Source organism: Sus scrofa, chromosome 9 (assembly GCF_054392235.1).
Source record: "Sus scrofa isolate SSC_HxYL_T2T_F1_AM1 chromosome 9, Sscrofa_HxYL_maternal_Yorkshire_Landrace_v2.0, whole genome shotgun sequence".
Taxonomy (NCBI): Eukaryota; Metazoa; Chordata; class Mammalia; order Artiodactyla; family Suidae; genus Sus; species Sus scrofa.
Window position 1 is genome coordinate 126,698,116 of NC_139391.1, and position 19,800 is coordinate 126,717,915.

At 54.0% G+C, this 19,800-nt stretch overlaps 1 protein-coding gene across 3 annotated transcripts in view; it reads left to right on the forward strand.

Annotated features, from left to right (window-relative positions):
• Positions 1-19,800, forward strand: part of LHX4 (LIM homeobox 4) — a 45,658-nt gene that overhangs the window by 20,385 nt on the left and 5,473 nt on the right. For all 3 annotated transcript variants that reach the window (XM_084977826.1, XM_021063752.2, XM_084977827.1), the window contains one exon: positions 15,959-16,161. In XM_084977826.1, the coding sequence (XP_084833952.1) occupies positions 15,959-16,161 (203 nt within the window). The remainder of the gene's footprint in view (positions 1-15,958; positions 16,162-19,800) is intronic.

Here is a 19,800-nt window from a genome sequence, read left to right on the forward strand (position 1 = left end):
CCTCTGAACCAGAAGCCTGAGATCAGAAATGACAATGACAGTTACTCCCCCGGGCCGTTGCCCTGACCCCCTGCCTCCCTGGCCTTGCTCAGCAGTCAGCTCCCCACTGACGTCCCCACCCCTGCTGCCCACATGCCTCCCCAGCAGACCGGCATCCTCCCTCACCACCCAGGTCCTCCAGCTCCTTCGGCAGGGCCCCCTCTGCCTACAGAATGTTCCAGAAGTATTGTGCCACCATGGGCCGAGCCTCCCATCTGGTCCTAGCTCAGTGCTTTCCTGGGGTATCCAACACCCTTCAGCAGGATGCCTTCTTTCCTAGGCATGCTCTGCATGTCCCATCTCCACACTCCGGCACAGGCTCTTTCATCATCCAGGGGTGACATCCACCCTCTTAAGGTCTCCCCTGCCCTCCACGGCACTAAGTCCCGCTCCTCGGAGGAGGGAGCCATGTGGAGGCCTGGCACCTTGCCCCTTCTCTCTCCTGGTGACTGTATTGCTCAGCCCTCATGCACCTGTTTGGTCCTCCCTGTGGGCCTGAGGAGAGGCTTATTCATCATTCACTTCTCTGTCTTTATCATTCCCAGCATACACCTGCCCCGAGCCTTGCCCATAGGCTGTCCCTGGGTTTGATACAAAAAAGGAGGAGGTGGAGTTCCCGTCGTGGCGCAGTGGTTAATGAATCCAACTAGGAACCATGTGGTTGCGGGTTTGATCCCTGGCCTCGCTCAGTGGGTTAAGGATCTGGCGTTGCCCTGAGCTGTGGTGTAGGTTGCAGACGAGGCTTGGATCCCGCATTGCTGTGGCTGTGGCCTGGGCCAGCGGCTGCAGCTCTGATTAGACCCCTGGCCTGGGAATCTCCATACGCCGCTGGAAGCAGCCCTAGAAAAGTCAAAAAGACAAAAAAAAAAAAAAAAAAAAAAAAAAAAAGGAGATTACATAGTGACTTTATAATGCTCTGCGGGGACTAATTTCTTCTGTACCTGGCTCAGCATCCTGTGAGGCATGGAGGCCCAGGCCACCGGCGAAATGCACGGGCCACAGTCATTCCCCCTGTGTCATGGAACTGCTCTGCTTCCTAAAGTGGCAGGTCCCCAGGGCTGGCTCCTCTGGGGAAGCAGGGGAGCTGGCTGCCCATTCTGTGCTGAATCCGGGTCATTAACTCTGTGATGGGGTTTGCGGTGTGGAAAGAAATGGAAAGCAAAGAGAGAATCCTTTTGCCATTGGAGGGGCAGTCAGACCTGAAGCCTGGACAGCTCTGAAGCCTCAGGCAGGACGCTTGGATTTACAGACAGTCGGGTCCTCACTCAGCTTTTGGGGATCACGGCTGTCAGTGCAGGAAGGCACAGCTGCAGGTACAGCTTGGTATATAGCAAGTCCCGGGCCTAGCCGAGGACAAGGAGGGAGAATTGCCTTGGGTCCTTGCAGCTTTACCTCCCATCCCCAGGGGACTTGGGAGCTGTTGCCCACTTGGGGCTCAGGCTGTGACTGGGCCACAGAACCTGGAGGTCTGCTTCTCCTTAGAGCTAGTTAAGGGTCACCAGGGGAATCCCTGAGTTAACAATCCAGCATTGTCACTGCTGTGGCTGGGGTCATTGCTGTGGCATGGATCCAGTCCCTGGCCCAGGAACTTCCATACATCATGGGTGCAGCAAAATAATAAAATAAAATAAAGGTCACCAAGCACTTGCTTTCAGATGGCACATGGGCAGAGGGACATGAGGCAGGGCAGGAGTAGAGGGCCGTCCCAGGAACCCCAGAGCCCTCCCTCATCTCACACTAGGCTGCAGGAGCCACCCCTGGCAGCCTCCAGAGAGGGGTCGCAGGAACCACGCACTTGAATTTGCCCTGCCTGTCAGACCTCAGAATGCTTGCAGCTGTGGCCCTTGGAAGATGCCTGGTCAGAGGCATCTTCTCTATGCTCCTTGAAGTAAAAGAGAAAAAGAAAAAAGAAAAAGCATTATCCTTTTATGATATCTGCCCCCAAAGCCCTGCTCAAAAGCAGAGGACAGGATTCATGGACCTCTCCCATCATTATTGTGGTTCTAAGTTCCAAGATCAATATTTTTAAATCTCTTTGCCTATAACAAGGGGCAGGGCCACTGCTTTGCACAATACCAGGGGCATCTTTTATTCTGTGTGAAGTTTTGTGGATCAGGACTGTACCGTGAGCAGTGCCCCGCTGGAGGTGTGTGATACCCCAGAGGTAAAGCTGGCATCCACCAGCCTCCAGCCTGTGAGATGTAGCAGTACTTGTGACTGGCAGCAGAGGGCGATGTTGGTGTGTACACAGACAAAGAAAGAAGTACTGTTGCAAGGTTGTACTCTGTGGTTGTTGTGGGTTTGGGTTTTGGTTTTGGTGGGGGGAGCTGTTGGACTCTGTCTTGCTCAGTAACATTGGCTGATGTTTGCTATTGTTTGTTGTTTTTGCCTGTTGTGTCCTTGGGTCCCCTTCTCCAAAGGAAATAAGGTTTTGAAGCCTGAGACGAGAGGCAGTATGTTGACTCATTCAGTGTACTTCCAAGGCTGTTAGAAGTTGAATCACAATCCAGGGAGCCGAAACCTCTTTGGGTTGCATTTGCTAAGCAGGTCCTTTCTGGTCTGTGCCTCCAGCATGTGGAGGGTCGCTAGCTCCTTGCAAAAGGACCCGGGTCTGGGGAGAGCAGGGCTCTGGGATTTGGGCTTGTGGGTCCCCTCCTCATCACTGCCTGGGTCCTGGGACAGGCCTGGAAGCAGCCTTACTCTGAAAAATCGTGAAATCAGGACAGGTGTGTTTTCTGCTCCAGGAACTGGTTCAGGTGCTGGGGGTCCTTAGGCAAGTGCCTTACTACTGCTGAGCTCCAGCATCCTCTGCAGGGACAATGGGGATGCTCATGGGGGCTGCTTGAGAAGATCTGGTTCACAGGAGTATTTCGCAGAAGGGAGTGGTTTTATGAGCAGAGTGGGTCTGGTGGACCCAAACACAGCTTGTTTGAGTTCCTGCCTTTTACCAGCTGTTTGTCAGCAAACAAAAGACTGTGACGGGGCCTTTCCTGAAGCTTATTCCCTTATCTGGTAAGAGGCTCAGTGGAACCCACTGAGTTGCTGTGCAATGGAAAGAAGAGGGTTTGTAAACTGCCCTGGGTGCTTCACGTTAGTGCCGTATCTCTCGTGTGTGGCCCTGGTGTGTTCACTTGACCTGCGGTCCTGGAGGACTAGCTGTCAGAGTCCCCCCGCTCCCAGGGCTGGGCCTACGCCGGCTTTTCCTGCCCCCTGCTCCCTCCAGCCCTGAGACCTTCCCCCTGAAATGACTTTTAAAGGTCTAGAACTCCTCAGATGGAGGTGGGGACGGCCTGGCAAGTGGAGAGGGCACACGGCAGCGTGCCAGGGATAAACCACAGGGTAAAGATGCCGTGTGGATTTACATGAAGACTTGCGAAACAAACCAACGATTATTCTAATATGAAAACCAACAGCTATAGAATCAAAGCGAGGGCAACGTCCATACAAATTTTTAAGGTAAAGTGCAGCCTTGAGGAACATTCCAGGAGTTCCCATCGTGGCTCAGTGGTTAACGAATCCGACTAGGAACCATGAGGTTGAGGTTCAATCCCTGGCCTCGAGCAGTGGGTTAAGGATCCCGTGTTGCTGTGAGCTGTGGTGTAGGCTGGCAGCTGTAGCTCTGATTGGACCCCTAGCCTGGGAACCTTCATATGCCTCAGGTGTGGCCCTAAAAAGATAATAATAATAATAAAGGCAGAACATTCCAGGCTTAGGGCGCAGCTTCAAGCTGTGCCCTGGCCCCCATGTACGTGTTCTCACACCTGCCTGCCAGAGGGGACCCTGGGAAAGAGTCGGAGGTGTTCTAGTGGTGACACCCACTCCAGGGGGTTCCTGTCTAAAATATCATGCTTCTCTGGGGGTGGCCCCCTGCACCTGAGTCTCACCTGCCTTGGCACTGTGGGGACCCGGGGGGATGGAGAGCCTCTGAGCTGCTTCTTGGCGGGGAGCTGTGTCCCCTCCCCCAGCCAGCCAGTCTCCCAGCAGTGAGCGGGCTGAGAGCCAAGGACAGGTAAGCGCCGTCCTTGGGAGCCTGGGAGCTGCTGATTTATCCCTGCAGTTCAGAACAGCCTGTTTTAGCTCCAGCAGGCTCTGCATCTGGCCCGGCTGCAGGGTGGTTTCACTGGCTCTGGCCAGGTCTTTGTTAGTGACCTTGACCCAGTCACTCCAGGGGCCAGGGCCTCCATCCCTCAGTTGGGCAGATGCCCACAGGACATTGGGTGATATGGGGAAAGGCCCGTTCAACCTCTCTCTGCGGTGGATGTCAGAGAGGCAACAGGCGCTGGGTTTGAATCCAGACTCAGTGTGAATTTGGGACATTGGCCCTCTCTGGGTCTCACTCTCCCATCAGGAAAAAGGGGTGGAAATACAAATGTGTACTTTGCTAAGTTACTGTGAGAACCGAGTCAAAGGAACTGCTTAGGATCCATCATGATTGGTAGCTATTCTTGTTAAGGGCATGCCGGCTTATCTATATAGGAAAGAGAAAAAGGAGTTCCCATCATGGCTCAGTGGTTAACGAATCTGGCTAGGAACCGTGAGGTTGCGGGTTCGATCCCTGACCTCGCTCAGTGGGTTGAGGATCTGGCATTGCCATGAGCCGTGGTGTAGGTCACAGACGCAGCTTGGATCTGGCGTTGCTGTGGCTCTGGCGTAGGCCAGTGGCTACGGCTCTGATTAGACCCCTAGCCTGGGAGCCTCCACATGCTGTGAGTACCACCCTAGAAAAGACCAAAAAAAAAAAAAAAAAAAAAAAAGAGAGAGAGAGAGAGACAGAGAAAAGACTGGCTATGAAAGGCCTGGGGCCGACAGGGTCCTGGGCAGGAAGGTGGGGCTTGTGTCAGTGGCAATGGCAGGTCAGGTGACTGGGAGAGCTGTCCACCTCTTGGCATCAGGGTGGTGTGCAGACCTGCCATGAGTTTTCCCCAAAGGATGCTGTCCCTCCCGTGTGGTCCAGGGCTCCGTGGCAGCAACTGCAGCCCTCAGCCTTCACTTCCCAAAGCAGGGTTCCCAGCTCTGGCCGGAGTCCAGCCCGAGCTTGTGTGGCTGCCTCTGGCTAGCTTGTGCCCCGTTGCCCCAAGAAGAGGCCACTCCAGTTCTGGGGTTGGTTGTGGGTCCAATCTGGGCCCAGGTTCTTGCTGAGCCACTTGTTATTTTGGATAACTACACACCTGCTAGTCCACACACGCACACGCACACACTCACACACAAGCACATGCTCTGGCAAAATGCGCTTGAGGAACTCAGAAGGGGTGGGTTTCTTTGACGTGTGACTTTCCATAATTTCTGAATAGTTTATAGTCTAATTCCCTCGCTAAGCAAATTAAACCTTTTAAGGTAACGATCAGATGGTCTAGATAGGAGCTATGCGCGTGGACATTTGTAAGATTCAAACACACTGTGGGCCCAGGCCCACAGTCATTTGCAAAGGCCTGTAATCAAGGCAGAAGCAATTACTTAGCCGAGCAGCTCCCCCTGGGACCTGAGGCCGTATATCAGGCGCTGATGAGTCTACGGATTATCTGTCTGCCGGCCCGGAGTGCTCCCGTCAGCTGCACCCGCCCACCCTCCCAGAGTCCAGCCTCGTGGTGAAGACCTCCTGACATCTGCAGAACCTGCATCCTGGAGGCCTTTCTGCCTTGGGGGGAATCTGTTTGGAACCAAATAGTTGCAAATCAGCCTGGGAGTCAGATGGCATCTGGCCTGTGGAATCACAGTCCCCAGGCAAAGAGGGATGGGGGTGATGTGGGAGTGGGAGATGGGGGCAGCTTCTTTTAAAACACACCAGCCTGAAGTTCCCGCTGTGAACAGTGGGATTGGTGGTGGCGGCATCTTGGAAGTGCTGGGTCACAGGTTCGATTCCCGGCCATGCACAGTGGGTTAAGGATCCAGCATTGCCACATCTGCGGCTGAGGTTGCGACTGCGGCTCGGATCTGATCCTTGGCCTGGGAATTCCAGAAACCGTGGGGTGGCCAAAAAAGAAAATGAACAAACAAACCAAAGCGCTGGGGCTCAACCTCCCCCCTCCTTTTCCTCCCACCCTCGCCCATTCAGATATCAAGACATGGGGTCCCACCTCCAAAATACCCTCTCTTTCCATTCCTGCTGCCTCTGTCCTCTCTCAGGCCCCTGCCACCCCCACCGTTGTGTGCTGGAAGCTTTTCCAGTTGGCTGTCCTTGCCTGCCCCTCCACCTTGCAGCCAGCACAGGCCCACTTGCTGCAGGCTCATCTTTGGCCACGGTGCCCCCAGGGCTCCCGAGACTCCTGAGCCCAGGGCTCCACCACGTTTCCTGCTGATTCTCTGGCCCAGGTCATACGAGAGGCCAGTGAGAGCCAGTCTCTGGCTTGTTGCTTTGGCGCCTGGGATCTGTCTGTGCCCCTGGAAACCCCACTCAAGCAGAAGCCACAGACCAGCTTTGGGTCAGACCCACAGACTCTCATGGGTCAGTGCTGCAGGCTGTCCTGGGGGGTGGTGTGAGGGGCATGGGATGGGGCCTCTGGCCCTGTCTGTGCCACTGCCTGTCCCAGCGCCCGCTGGACCACCATTAAGAAGGAGTCCTTAGGTCGTGAAGGGCTCAGGAATCACTAAGCAACCTGCAGATGCTGCAGGAGGACCAAGAGTGCCCGTTACCCAGGGCTTCTCAAAGAATGGTCCATGCAGGAGCTGCACCGGGCTCCTTCGTGGGGAGGCTTGTTCAGAGTATGAATTCTGGAATTAGGAGTCAGCGATAGCTTTTCTGCGTTTAAGCAAACATTCCAGGTGGCCCTTCTGCACAGGGTAATTTGGTAGCAGCTGAGCTAACACCTCGGCAGAGAAGAATTAGCCTGGAGTAAGGAGGGCGGATTAAGTGCCTAGAGGAAAGGAGCAGAACGGAGGGAGAGTGCTGGCAGGTGGCAGCCTGTCCACATCTGTGAAAAGGGATAAGCGCCATTGTGCGCTTTCAAAGAGGTAGCTCACATGAAACCCCCAGGTGCGTACCTCATGCTTGATGCGTGTTCCCCAAAATTAAGAGAGGTGGGCTGGTCTCTTGCGGAAGAGGGTCAGATCCCTCACGGATGTCAGTTGGGTTCGTTAACCACTGAGCCATGACGGGAACCCCTGTAGACCTTTTTTTTTTGGTCACTGGCAGCGCTGTGTGGTCTTGGTCAAGTCCCTGATCCTCTTTGGCCCCCGTTTCCTTCTGTGTGAAATGAGAGGGTTGGACTAGATCCCTGGATCTAAAGCTTTCCCACTTGCATTCATCTCAGAGTAATATTGAATGCTTGTTGAAAAGGAAAACATCATATTAAAAACTGCAAATAAGGAGTTCCCGTGGTGGCTCAGAGGAAACGAATCTGACCAGCATCCTTGGGGACGCAGGTTCGATCCCTGGCCTTGCTCAGTGGGTTAAGGATCCGGTGTTGCCGTGACCTGTGGTGTGGGACACAGACATGGCTTGGATCTGGTGTTGCTGTGGCTCTCGCATGGCTGTGGCTCTGGTGTAGGCTGGCAGCTGTAGCTTGGATTAGACCCCTAGCCTGGGAACCTCCATGTGCAGTGGGTATAGCCCTAAAAAGACAAAACAAAACCCTGCAAATAAAAGGCAGAGCCTGCGGGACGCTTCTGGTGGGCCTGGGAGGTATATGTGTGAGTATGTGCATGGGGGCTGGGGTGGGGGGAGCTGTGCCCCCCATTCTGTAAGGCTCTAGTGTTCCTTGGGCTTCTCCAATTATGGCCCGCCTACCTCTGGAGGAGGCTGACTATTCGTGGGCGGAACCCCGTGTGCCGTGACATGGCTTTGGTGGTGATATATGTTGGAAATATTGGTACATACAGAAACAGTAAATATCAGTGACTTACCTGTCAAGTGTGGTGATAGATAAAAGAAATACATGGAGGGAAGTGTCACCCTGAAAAAAATATACGGCCGGCTGTAAATCACCACCAAGCAATTAAAGCATAAAATTAAGTTGTGTGGTATTTTGTTTCCTCGGGCTGGTGCACTGCACTGGGGCAGCTCCCGCACAGAGGAGGTGGCCAGGGGCCTGGGCTGATCCCCAGTGACAGCTGCCCACGACCCAGAGACAGGAAGAGCATTGGGTTCAAATCCCAGCTCCACCATCCATGGCTGTGCAGCCTCTGGTATCTGTCTTACCTCTCTGAACTTGTTTCCTCATCTGCGAATGGAGGGCATGCATCAGTGCATACCACGGGAGTGGGTCCTTCACTCGGCCATGCCAAATATTCACTCAACACCTATCCTGGGCCAGGCACTGCTCTAGGCGCTGGGCTCAGTTGTGAGCCAGGTACAGCCCTGCTATCATGGAGCTCACCTTCCAGAGAAGGGGAAAGAGCATGATAAACAAACAAAAACTGAGCGGTACCTGCACGGGCTGTGAGCGCTTTAGAGAAGGGATGAGATGAGCTGGTGTGGGCTGGTAGATGCCCCCTCTGAAGGCAGCATGGGATGGAGACCTGTAGAAAATGCGGCTTTGAGCCACACAGATGTCTGGGGAGAGGGCTCCAAGCCCAGGAAGCAGCACGGGGCCTGAGGAGTCAGTGCCTGGGGTGAGCCATCAGGCCGAGTGGTAGGATTGAGGCTAGAGGGTAACAAGACTGGATGGCGTAGGGCCTTGGACGCCAGTGAGGGGACTTTGGCTTTTCCTCGGCGTGTGAAGGCGGCTGCTCGAAGGTTGCAAGCAGGGAAGTGAGATGGTCTGAGCCAGGATTGCCTTGGCTCCTGTGCAGAGGAAGGGCTGTGGGGCAAGGGGTAAAGCCAGGATACCCATTGGGGGGCAGCTGTGGGCAAGGGGAGATGGTGGCCTGAAGTGGGGTGTGATGGGGAGATGGTGAGGAGGGGTCCAGTTCTTGATATAATTTTGGGTAGAGCCAATGGGTTGTGCCGATGGATCGGACGGGGTGTCCAAGGCTGTCGACCCGAGCAGCGGAAGAATGAAGTCACCCTTCTCGGAGATGGGGACCGTCACCCGAGGAGCAGATGCTGGAGGAAGATCGGGAGTTTGGTCTTGGGCATCCAGGTCGAGATGCTGAGCAGGCTGTGGGGGGAACGCCTCTGGAGTTAAGGGGAGGTCTGGGCTGGAGAGGCAGTGGAATCCCAGTTTTGGGGGGGGACACAGAGAAGAGGTGTGGGAGGCGGAGGAGTAGCCACCAGAGGAAGGAGCAGAACCAGGAGAGCTGAGCCCTGAGGCCGTGTGAGCGCAGCATTCTAGGGAGAAGGGATGGCCGAGGTGGTGGATGGTCAGGGAAGATGAGACCGGACCACTGGACTCAGCAGCGCCAGGGTCAACAATGACCTGGTCCAGTGCAGTTGGGGTTGATTGGTGGGTGACACCCCGATTGAAGTGTGTATTAGGGAAGGTCCTCCACGGAAAAATAACCAATAGTGTGTGTGTGTGTGTGTGTGTGTGTGTGTAAAGAGATTTAATTTAAGGATGAGCGGATATGATACTGGAAACTGAGTAGCCAGTAAGACTAAGGTCTATAGTCAACAGGGTGGAGAACCAGGACCACGGATGGTGCAAGTTCCAGTCCAAAAGCTGGCAGGCTTGAGACCCAGGAAGAGCCATTGTTTCAGTTCAAGTCCAAAAGCAGGAGAAGAGGGATGTCCCAGCTCCAGGCGGTCAGGCAGGAGGACTTCCCTCTCACTCTTGGGAGGCTCAGCTTTTTTGGTCTCTTCAGCCTTCACCTGATTGGATGAGGCCCATCACATGGAGGCGGGGGTGGGGAGCGATCTGCGTTACTGTCTACTGGTTCAGATGTTACTCTATCCAGAACCACTCCCATGCACCCAGAAACGTGTTTGACCGAATATCTGGGTAGCCACGTCGCAGTCAATTGGGACATGACATGTACCATGCGGATATTAGAGAAGAGTGAGGGAAGGGGCATTAGCAATAGTGCATATAGACGCCTCTTTGGAGGAGTTTTGCTTGAAGGGAGTCGAGCAAAGGGTGGTGATGGAAGGAGGTATGGGGTTAAGAAGCTGTCATCGTCGTTGTTGTTTAAGGAGGAGAAATAATAGCGTGCTGCAAGCTGCTGGGTGGGATGTGGGCAGAGGGGAAATGAGTGATGTGGGAAGCCAGAGGGGCAGTTGTTGGAAGAATGATCTTTTTTTTTTTTTTTTTTTTTTTTTTTGGTCTTTTTGCCATTTCTTGGGCTGCTCCCACAGCATATGGAGGTTCCCAGGCTAGGGGTCGAATCAGAGCTGTAGCCGCTGGCCTACGCCACAGCCACAGCAATGCTGGATCTGAGCCGCGTCTGTGACCTACACCACAGCTCACAGCAATGCCAGATCCTTAACCCACTGAGCAAGGCCGGGAATTGAACCCGCAACGTCATGGTTCATAGTCGGATTCGTTAGCCGCTGAGCCACAACGGCAGCTCCACGGAAGAATGATCTTATTAGGCAGGAAGGGGTGGACTCTGTGCCCAGCTGGGTGGTCGGCCTTGATCAGGAGCACGGATGGTTCAGCCGTAGGAAGTGGAGCGTCATGGGCAGGTGGGTGGCTGGACGGGATGGTGGGACTGCCTGGCAGGCTTTTGCTGAGCGCTCCTCTTTCCTCTTGGAAGTAGGAAGCCAGGCCACCAGCTGAGGGTGGGGGGCTTAAGCGTGAGACGTTACGGGAGGGGTCGTGGCCCCGGGAAGGGCAGTGCTTTCCCAGGCCCTCCTGAGGTCCAGACCCCAAAATTAAAGGGAGCCCAGCCAGCGAGGTGGTGTGTTTCCCTCAACACTGATCAGCCCCTTGGTGGGCTGTAGGGTCCTGGGGGTCAGGGTGCTGTGGGCTGAGCTGGGAGGATGGGGGGAGTAGGGGCCGGTCGGGTGATAGATGAAAGTTATTTCCGGAGGCGCTGCAGTTCCTGGTAGCAAGGTCTGGGGTGGACCGTGGGAGCGAGTGGCTGAGGAAGGATGGAGGCCATGACCTTCAGGAGAAGAGGTCAAAGGATTGAGAGCGCGGGGGCTGGAGGGACTGCTGAGGGGACATCAATGTCACTGAGAATTATGGCAGCAGGGACAGTGAGAGTAACAAGAGCAAAACCTGCCTGGGGCAGTGGGTGGCAGTGACTGCTGCAGGGAGGTAGCAGGTGCGGCCTGAGGGGCTGGTGGTGCAGGTTAGGTGAGGTTACCTAGCGCAGGGCACACAGCAGGTGCTTGGTAAATGGGAGCTGCTGTTTCGTCATGATGGTGACTAGAATATGGTGCCTGGCCTGATTGTAGGACAGAACTTAAAATTAGGAATATGCTGGAACATCTGCAGTATAGGATTTATATGCACCTGTTTCTAGAAGGTGTGATGCCTGCCAGGCCTGCCTGTTGCCCTTTTTGCGGGATCCAGACACCCGGCAGTGGAGAGTGGGCCAGCTAGGCCCATTAAGAGCAGCAGGGGTGGGCGGGCAGATAAACGGGCAGAGGGGATGCGGGCTGAGCACGGGAGCAGAGGGTGAGACCGAGGACACAGGCCTGGTCCCCTTCCCAGGGTCGGGGGCAGCCCCTGGGACATCTGGTGCATGTCCCCAGCCAGCAGGTCTGGTCCCTCATGCCTGACCTGTAGGTGCAGGTAGATGGTGAGAGGGACCATCATGTGTTGGGGTGACAGCTTGAGGGGGACGGTTCCCGGGGCAGCCCCTACAGCGCAGGGATGGGAGCTGCACACTCAGTGGCTCAGAGCAGCTGGGGATCCCTGAAGGGGACAGGGTTCCTCCATCCCAGTTCCTGTCCACAGCTGGCTTCTCAGTGACATTTGCCACCTTGGATGCCCGCCTGTGCCTGTTGCGCTGTCAGAAGCGCCGAGTTCAAATCCTCGCCTGTTCACGCAGTTACCTGTGTGAGCTGCGGCCAGCACCTCACCCACCCGAGCCTCCGTTTCTCATTTGTCAGAAGAGACCACGATCCCCGCCTTTCAGGCTGGGCACTCGGGAGACACGCGGGATGAGTTGACGAGGAGAGCAAAGTAGAGTAGAAAGTTTCTTTAGTAATGAAATGAAACCTCATTTCAGCAGGGGATTCAGTTCCCTTAGAAAAGCTTTTTTATTTATTTATTTTTTTCCCACTGTACAGCATGGGGACCAAGTTACACATACATACTTTTTCCTTCCATTGTCGTGTTGCAATGTAAGTATCTAGACATAGGTCTCAAAGCAGGATCTCATTGTAAATCCATTCCAAGAGCAAAAGTTTGCATCCGGTAACCCCAAGCTCCCGATCCCTCCCACTCCCTCCCTCTCCCCCTGGGCAGCCACAAGTCTATTCTCCAAGTCTATGATTTTCTTTTTGGTGGAAACGTTCATTTGTGCTGTATATTAGATTCCAGGTATAAGTGATATCATATGGTATTTGTCTTTCTCTTTCTGACTTAGTTCACTCAGTATGAGAGTCTCTAGTTCCATCCACGTTGCTGCAAATGGCATCATGTTCTTTTTTATGGCTGAGTAGTATTCCATTGTGTATACATGCCACATCTTCCTAATCCAATTGTCTGTCGATGGACATTTGGGTTGTTTCCATGTCTTGGCTATTGCGAATAGTGCTGCAATGAACATGTGGGTGCAGGTGTCTTTTTTAAGGAAAGTTTTGTCCGGATATATGCCCAAGAGTGGGACTGCTGGGTCATATGGTAGTTCTATGTTAGAAAAGCTTTTGATTGGAGCTTCCATGACCATGTTGAGCGCTAACCCTTTCCTGACTGCTTCAGGCAGATGCTGGATGGTGCAGTCTGTGCATTCGTTCCTTCAGGCCTGTAGGCACCCACTGTTTGGTGGGTTTTGTTGCTTGCCCGCTGCGTGATGGGCAAGGGTAAGAGAATTAATTGCCAGGGGCAGTGGTCGAGGAGGAAAGTGACGTGAGCCATTGGCAAGTCCTTCCTGGCATTTCGTGTGTCATTTTGATCAGTGCCAGCTGCTTTCCCTGGGGAGACCAACTGTCCCCAGAGGCCTGGCCAGGGAGGACTGACCAGAGAGCTTGTCCTTCTGGCAAGTGAGGCCAGGGCATTTGGCACCCGAATGGACAGGGTCCTGGACACTTTAGGGGCTCAGTGATAGGATGAGGTGGGTACCAACTAGAAAATTCCTTGGAAGCCTCTTCTTTCACCAATACCCTGCTCTGCCCCCACCCCCAGCAGCCTTCCAGTTTGGTCAGTTTGGTTAGACTCTTGGATCTCTGTGTAGCAGCCAAGTTCACAGTTTTGCCTCATTTTGGACCACAGACTCTTTTTTTTTTTTTTTGGACCAGGAACTTTTAACCTTGGCCTTCTCATTATTGCCTATCACAGAACAAGGCAAGTAGCCTCGCAGGCCGTGGCTATCTCACCTGTGATTCCGGCTGCTCTAAGATCTGGAAACCCGGGACACTGACTTCATTGCATTTGCACCCCAAGAGCACAGCACCCTATTCTGGGTCTGCTGGCTCTGACCAGAAGCGGGGAGGGGGTGACCCTCGGGGCTGCAGGAGCCCTGTGGGCCCCAGGGGTGCACGCCATCCCCTCTGTGAGGGTCCCGTTGGCTGTGCTCCAGGGGAGAAAGGTAATAAGGAGCAAGTTCCACTTACCATCGGTATAAATCCCACAATCAGGAAAATTGCTTCAATTGCTAAAAAACGCTGGTGGGAAAGTCCATTTATTTTTCATTTTTCTTGTGCACTTGCCACCCTCCTGCATGAATCACTGTCGGTATGTAGATTAAATTTATACCCCCGTTATCTTTCATGTCTCTGGGGCTCTGGTGTCAACTGGGTTTCTGGTTACTGAAAGCCACTGCCTGCTTTTTAGGGGGTGGCTGGGAGGGCTTCGCTCTCCTCCGCCCAGCCCCCCTCCCCCTCCAGTCTCCACCCTGCTTGATTCGGCCACAAGATAGGACTTGCTTTTTGGACAATTTGAGTTTTTCCCTGGAGCTGCTTCTTTTCCAGCCTCTGCAGCCAAGGCTTTGCACACCCTGGGGTTTTGGTGATTTATCTGGGTGGGTTTGCAGGGAGGAGGATGAAGGCATTGTTTTGTTTTGAACACCTGCTTTGTGAATTGGCCTGCATTGAATAGAAAAACCACAGGCAATGTGAAAACACAGTCTAGTAACACACATGCAGGCTCTCATTCTCTGTCACACACACACACACACACACACACACACACACGCAGTAGAGCTGAGTGCCTGCCTTCCTCTCTGATACAAGCACTCTGGCGAGACAGCAGCTGTTGGTCTCACCTGTACTCGGGGAGGGACAGAACCATCTAGAATTGACAGCAGACTTGGTTCTTTATCCCCAGATTTCTCCATCTTGGCGCACATCCTCTAAAAGCATGGTTGATTATTCACTGATTTATTTATTCAACATTCCCGCTTCTATTCTGGATCCTGGACTTGAAATCTGATGAAAGCCTAGCCACCCCCCATGCACAATTTTGAACAATCTTGGGGTGGTCTCTAGAGCCCATTCTGAGCCCAGGGCTGAGAACCCCTGCTCTAAAGAGGCCTGCTCCCAGGCACACCACCCTCCCTGCCACAAACCGAGAGAGATTCCAGGAGTTCAGAAGTCTGGAGTCCTTCCAAGCCAGATGCCTCAGCCCCTCACACTCGGACACCCTCCTCAGATCTCGTCTCAGCAGAGTGGTCCCCAGGGGCCACCCTCTTGGCTCTTTTGGGGTTTTCCATCTAGACATAGAGACCCCCCCCCATTTCTCTTGGTGATACCACATCTCTGGGAGGTGGGCTGAAGCTGCAGCTCCAGGGCCCTGCAGCCCCCCAGGAGGTATCATTACTGCACAAGAGACCCATCATTCTGCATTAATCTGGGATTCATCATGATAGCCATGACCATAATTAATTTATTTGGTATTAATGTGGATGAAATATGTACTGTCCTTTCAGGGGAAATCAGGCTGCCTATAAGCATTAGTTAAAAGGACCATTAAAATCAAACCTTCCCCAGATCCATTAGGCGAAGTCTTTCATTCTGAAGAAGATAAAGTTCTGCTGTGTGAAATGTCATGAATAATTAGGTTGATTGCTGTTTTAAACTCTGCCCCTTCCTCCCCAAGCCCTCCCGCCTCCATCCTGAAGCAGAGAAGGCTCACCTGCAGGAGCACCCCCTTCCTCGCCCTGTACACACTGGCCTCCAGTTCCCCTCTAGCTTCTGCGACCACTGGCGTGGCTCTGTGTGAATGGCCGGAATGGGATAACCCAACCGCACTCTATTTTCAATGAGTCTCCCTGGGCCAGGGTGGCGGTGGGCCCCTTCCCGATGCCTCAGTGCCCCTCCAGAAAGGTGTAGACGGGGAGAGACCCGAGGCAGCATTTTGCCTCCCGAAGTCTGCAGACGCCCTGCCCCAAATGGTGGTGGGGGCAGGAAACTGCAGGTTCCCAGGCCCCCATCTCAGGGGCTGTGCGGGGACGGGGATGGAGGCGGGCCCAGGGGGCTTTGCTGTGTGCAGGATGGAGGGGAGAGGCATGAGGGGGCAACCGGCAGGTTACCCCTGCTCAGCTGCCAAAGTGCACTGATTCCAGAGCTCCCGTGTGGACCCTGTGTGTGCAGCGTCCCGGCCGCACAGGCTCCTCCTGTGGGGAGCACATGAAGCAGTTTTTTGCCCAGGGCCTTGTGCATACCAGCCATGGGCATGCGCAGGTGCCCCGGGGGGGCTGGTCCTCTGGGCCTCCCCTTAAAGGTGAAGAAGCCCGCTCTGTGGGCCTGGGAAACTCCTCCAGCCCCGGGAAGTGAAGGGGTGGGCATGGGGCAATTCGGACCCCAGGGCACAAAGCCGTGAGGCTGGTTGGAGGCCGAGGGGACCAGATGTAAGCTCTGGGTGGCCCAGGGGTGGAGGCCCGCAGAACCTCAGGGTGATAGGGTGGCGGAGGGGCCAATGAAGGCAGGTGGCGGGGCGGGGGGGAGCCCGATCCCCCCTCCCGATGCTCTCATCCTTCCTCGCTGCCCTGACAGGCGCTTCGGCACAAAATGCACAGCCTGCCAGCAGGGCATCCCTCCGACCCAGGTGGTCCGCAAGGCACAGGACTTCGTCTACCACCTGCCCTGCTTCGCCTGCATCATCTGCAACCGGCAGCTGGCCACGGGGGACGAGTTCTACCTCATGGAGGACGGGCGGCTGGTGTGCAAGGAGGACTACGAGACGGCCAAGCAGAACGGTAATCAGCCCGCCCCAGCCCATGGCACAGACCCTCCCCGACCCCGGTGCGGCCCTGCCCCAGGTCCGGGCTGCTCGCCCCTCAGAGCCCGGCTCACACCCCACCTCTTCCCAGAGGATCTTAGACTGCCGCCCTCTCAGTCTTAGCACTTGCAGCTCCACTGAAGCTTCCATCAGTCAGGTTACAGCTGCAGAGAGCGGGCCTGTCTCCCGTGCCAGTGTGTTGGCTCAGGAGCAGCCAGGGACCTTGTGCTCAGCATCTTGGAGGCTCGTTCTCTGGGGCGGGGCGGGGAGGATGCTCCATCTATAGTGGACACTGGGGCTGCTCCTTAGTTTACATATGGGGGTGCACATGTACCTTAGCACCCCCACAGCTCATAGGCTTCAGTCAGCAAGAGCCCCCACATTGGCCCAAGACACCCTTGGAACAGGTCAGCGCATATTTCAGTTAATTGTGTTCTGTCTCCCCTCTCAGCCTACAGGCTTCTCCAGGGCAAGGACTTGGGGGGACGCCTCCTGTGTCTCCCAAAGCCCTTCCCAGGGGAGCAGATGCTCAGCCAGGTCCCACATTCAAGGAGACTCAATCATCTTAGCCACCTGTTCCCACCCACCCCACCACCTTCCCCGGTTGCCTCAAGGCCATGGCAGTGGTCTGTGCGGAAGCTCACAGACAGGCTGAAGCTGATGCCAGGCCCCAGGAGGTAGCGGCCACCCCTGGAAGGCCTCCCTTCATAGGGGCAGCCTGGGCCACAGCTGCTTCTGCCTTCCAAGGCCATGTTCTTGCCCAGCCCTGGATCTTTCACTAGCCTTTCTAGGGCCTGGAAAGGGCTCAGCCCCATCCCAACCCCCACTCTGCATTCTCCAGAGCTCGCCTCAGAAAGGCCTAGCCTTCCTCCCCGCCTCCTGCAGCCCCACCTCAGGCTCCTGACTTATGGCTGTGCCCCCAACCTCAGCTCCACATGTGCCATTTGGCCAAACTCAACCTGGGACTCTCAGATGCACAAGCTCATGACACATCAAGGTCGTTTGCCTTAGATTAGAATTTTTATCAACTCAGGGTGTTACCGGAGAAAGCTCTTGTTGACAGCTCTGGGCCTGATGAAAAAAAAAAAAAAAAAACCGGCAGCAATTTCATGTATCTCCTTCCAGATCTTTCCCGGGTCCCCATGTAAACATTGTATAGGTGTGATCGATACAAGGAGAAATCAGCTTTTCCCTTAATAAGTGCAGTTAAAATAAAGGGTTTGGGAGTGTCCATCGTGATGCAGCAGAAACAAATCCGACTTGGAACCGTGAGGTTGTGGGTTTGATCCCTGGCCTTGCTCAGTGCGTTAAGGATCTGGCGTTGCCGTGAGCTGTGGTGTATGTTGCAGATGCGGCTCGGATCCTGCGTTGCTGTGGCTCTGGCGTAGGCCAGTGGCTACAGCTCCGATTAGACCCCTAGCCTGGGAACCTCCATATGCTGCGGGAAGCGGCCCTAGAAAAGGGAGGGGGAAAAAAAAAAGACAAAAAATAAAATAAAATAAAATAAAGGGTTTGTGGTGGTGAGGAGACTGTTTTGTGAGGCCGTTGGAGCCAAGCTGGGCTTTGATGGAGGTGGAAGGAATGACACTGCAGGGCCTTCCTTTCTGCCCTGTAACTCTGGCCTTCTTGCTGGACAGCCCTTCTGTCTCTCCTCCTCACTCTGGGGCCTCTGCAAGTCTATTCCCAGCTCTTTGCCTTAGTGCATGAATCTGCTCGGGTCCCTTAAAACTCACTCGGTGCTGTTGCTTTGGAGTCAGTTATGATGTCACAGAAGATCAGGGCATCTTGTCAGGGATACACCATCATTGCACATGGACCCAGAGTGCTCCAGCTGCCTTTGAACCTTTGCTGCCCTTCACCAGAGACACGAAGGGTGTAGGCTTCTTGCTGTCGGATGCTCCGTTTAGACCCTGAGCGCCTGCAGCCTGGCGTCCTCTGCTGCTGTGGATGGTTCAAGAGAAAGGGGAGACCACCAGCAAGAAGGATCCAGGGGGATCAGCAGCATCTTGGGAGCGCTGGAACTCAAGTTCGATCCCCGGCCCAACACAGTGGGTTAAGGATCCCGTGATGCTGCAGCAGCAGCTTAGTTCGCAGCTATGGCTTGGGTCTGATCCCTGGCTTAGGAACTCCATATGCCACAGGGTGGCCAAAAAAAAGAATGACCCAGTGGACGGTTTGCCCCACAGCAGATCTCTGTAGAACAGTGAAAAGACACTGGATTTGGCCTCAGAGTCTGGTGGGCATCTCTGCTTGGTCATAGACGAACTCGGGATGTCCCCCGGCAAGTTGTATACCTGGTTGAGCCTTGGCTTCTTAGCTCGATGTGGGGGAGACGAGGACATACCACAGAGGCCTGTCTCCTGAAGTTTAGACAGGCTGTGGAATGGGACGCGACGTGAGGGCAAGACCAGCGTGGAGGAGAAATGCAAACAGGGAGGTGAGATCTGCTGTAGGTTTTCCAGCAGCTGAGGGTTACAGAGTGTTTCTGGTGTGTTCTTCCTGCCCCCAGCCACCTGCAAGGCAGGGGCCTCTCTCCCGCTGTGGAATGTAGGTGACCCTTAGTGCAGCAGGGGACCTTGATCTGCTGGGGGACATGTGACTTTCTCTTTTCATGTTTACGTCCTCCTTGCTCGTCTAAGCTGTTATTCAGGCTTTGGGTTCCCGCCCTTGCGCTCCACAAAGGATGGAGCATCAGCTATTTGTACCTTGGTGGGAATGATTTTGTTCATGTGTGACGTCTCATTGGATATTTGCATTTTCAATATAATGAGGTTGCCTTTTATGCCAGGTACCAGTGCTAAGAGACCCTGCATAATTCAAAACTAACGTCTTTTAAGACTAAGTTTCCCATAGGAATTAATGTAAAACGTGGGAGGGGGTGTATTCTGGGAGCACATAAATCCATAACCAGCGAAGTGTATCTCTGCCTTAATGCTACTTTTTATTTTCTCAGCACTCTCTCCAATCCCTCCCAGATGCTCTCTACTAAATTAACAGCCTAGGGTATCATGGTCTCGCTTGGCCTCCCTTATAGCATTTTATCACATTTAACTTCCGTACCAAAGTTATTGATTTTTGGGTACATTTTTCAGCACGAGCACTGCTACCGCTACTTAATGAATACTTGGATGACATTGTTATAGGATATAAAAAAGATTTTAAATTATAATAACAGTGAATGTTAAAATAACAGCATAATAGTCCCCATAATCACAAGAAGAAAGTTCTGTGCACGTAGCCAGCAGTGTGGAACCAAGGGGCCACCAACCCAGGGTGATGGGGGTTTGTCCCAGTGGCACTGCCATCTGGCCATGGGGAGAACAATTGCTAATTCACTAGGCCAAGCTATTTTGAAATTAAGCAATTCTTGATGAATTAAAAAAATTGAGGGTGGTTTCATTATTCCAAATTTTGCATATAGAGACTATACAGATATTTTAATTTTTTTACTAAAAATTTTTTTTGTCTTTTTAGGGCTGCACCCACGGCATATGGAGGTTCCCAGGCTGGGGGTTGAATAGGAGCTGTAGCCACCAGCCTATGCCACAGCCACAGCAATGAGGGACCCAAACTGTGTCTGCAACCTACACCACAGCTCACAGCAACAGCGGATGCT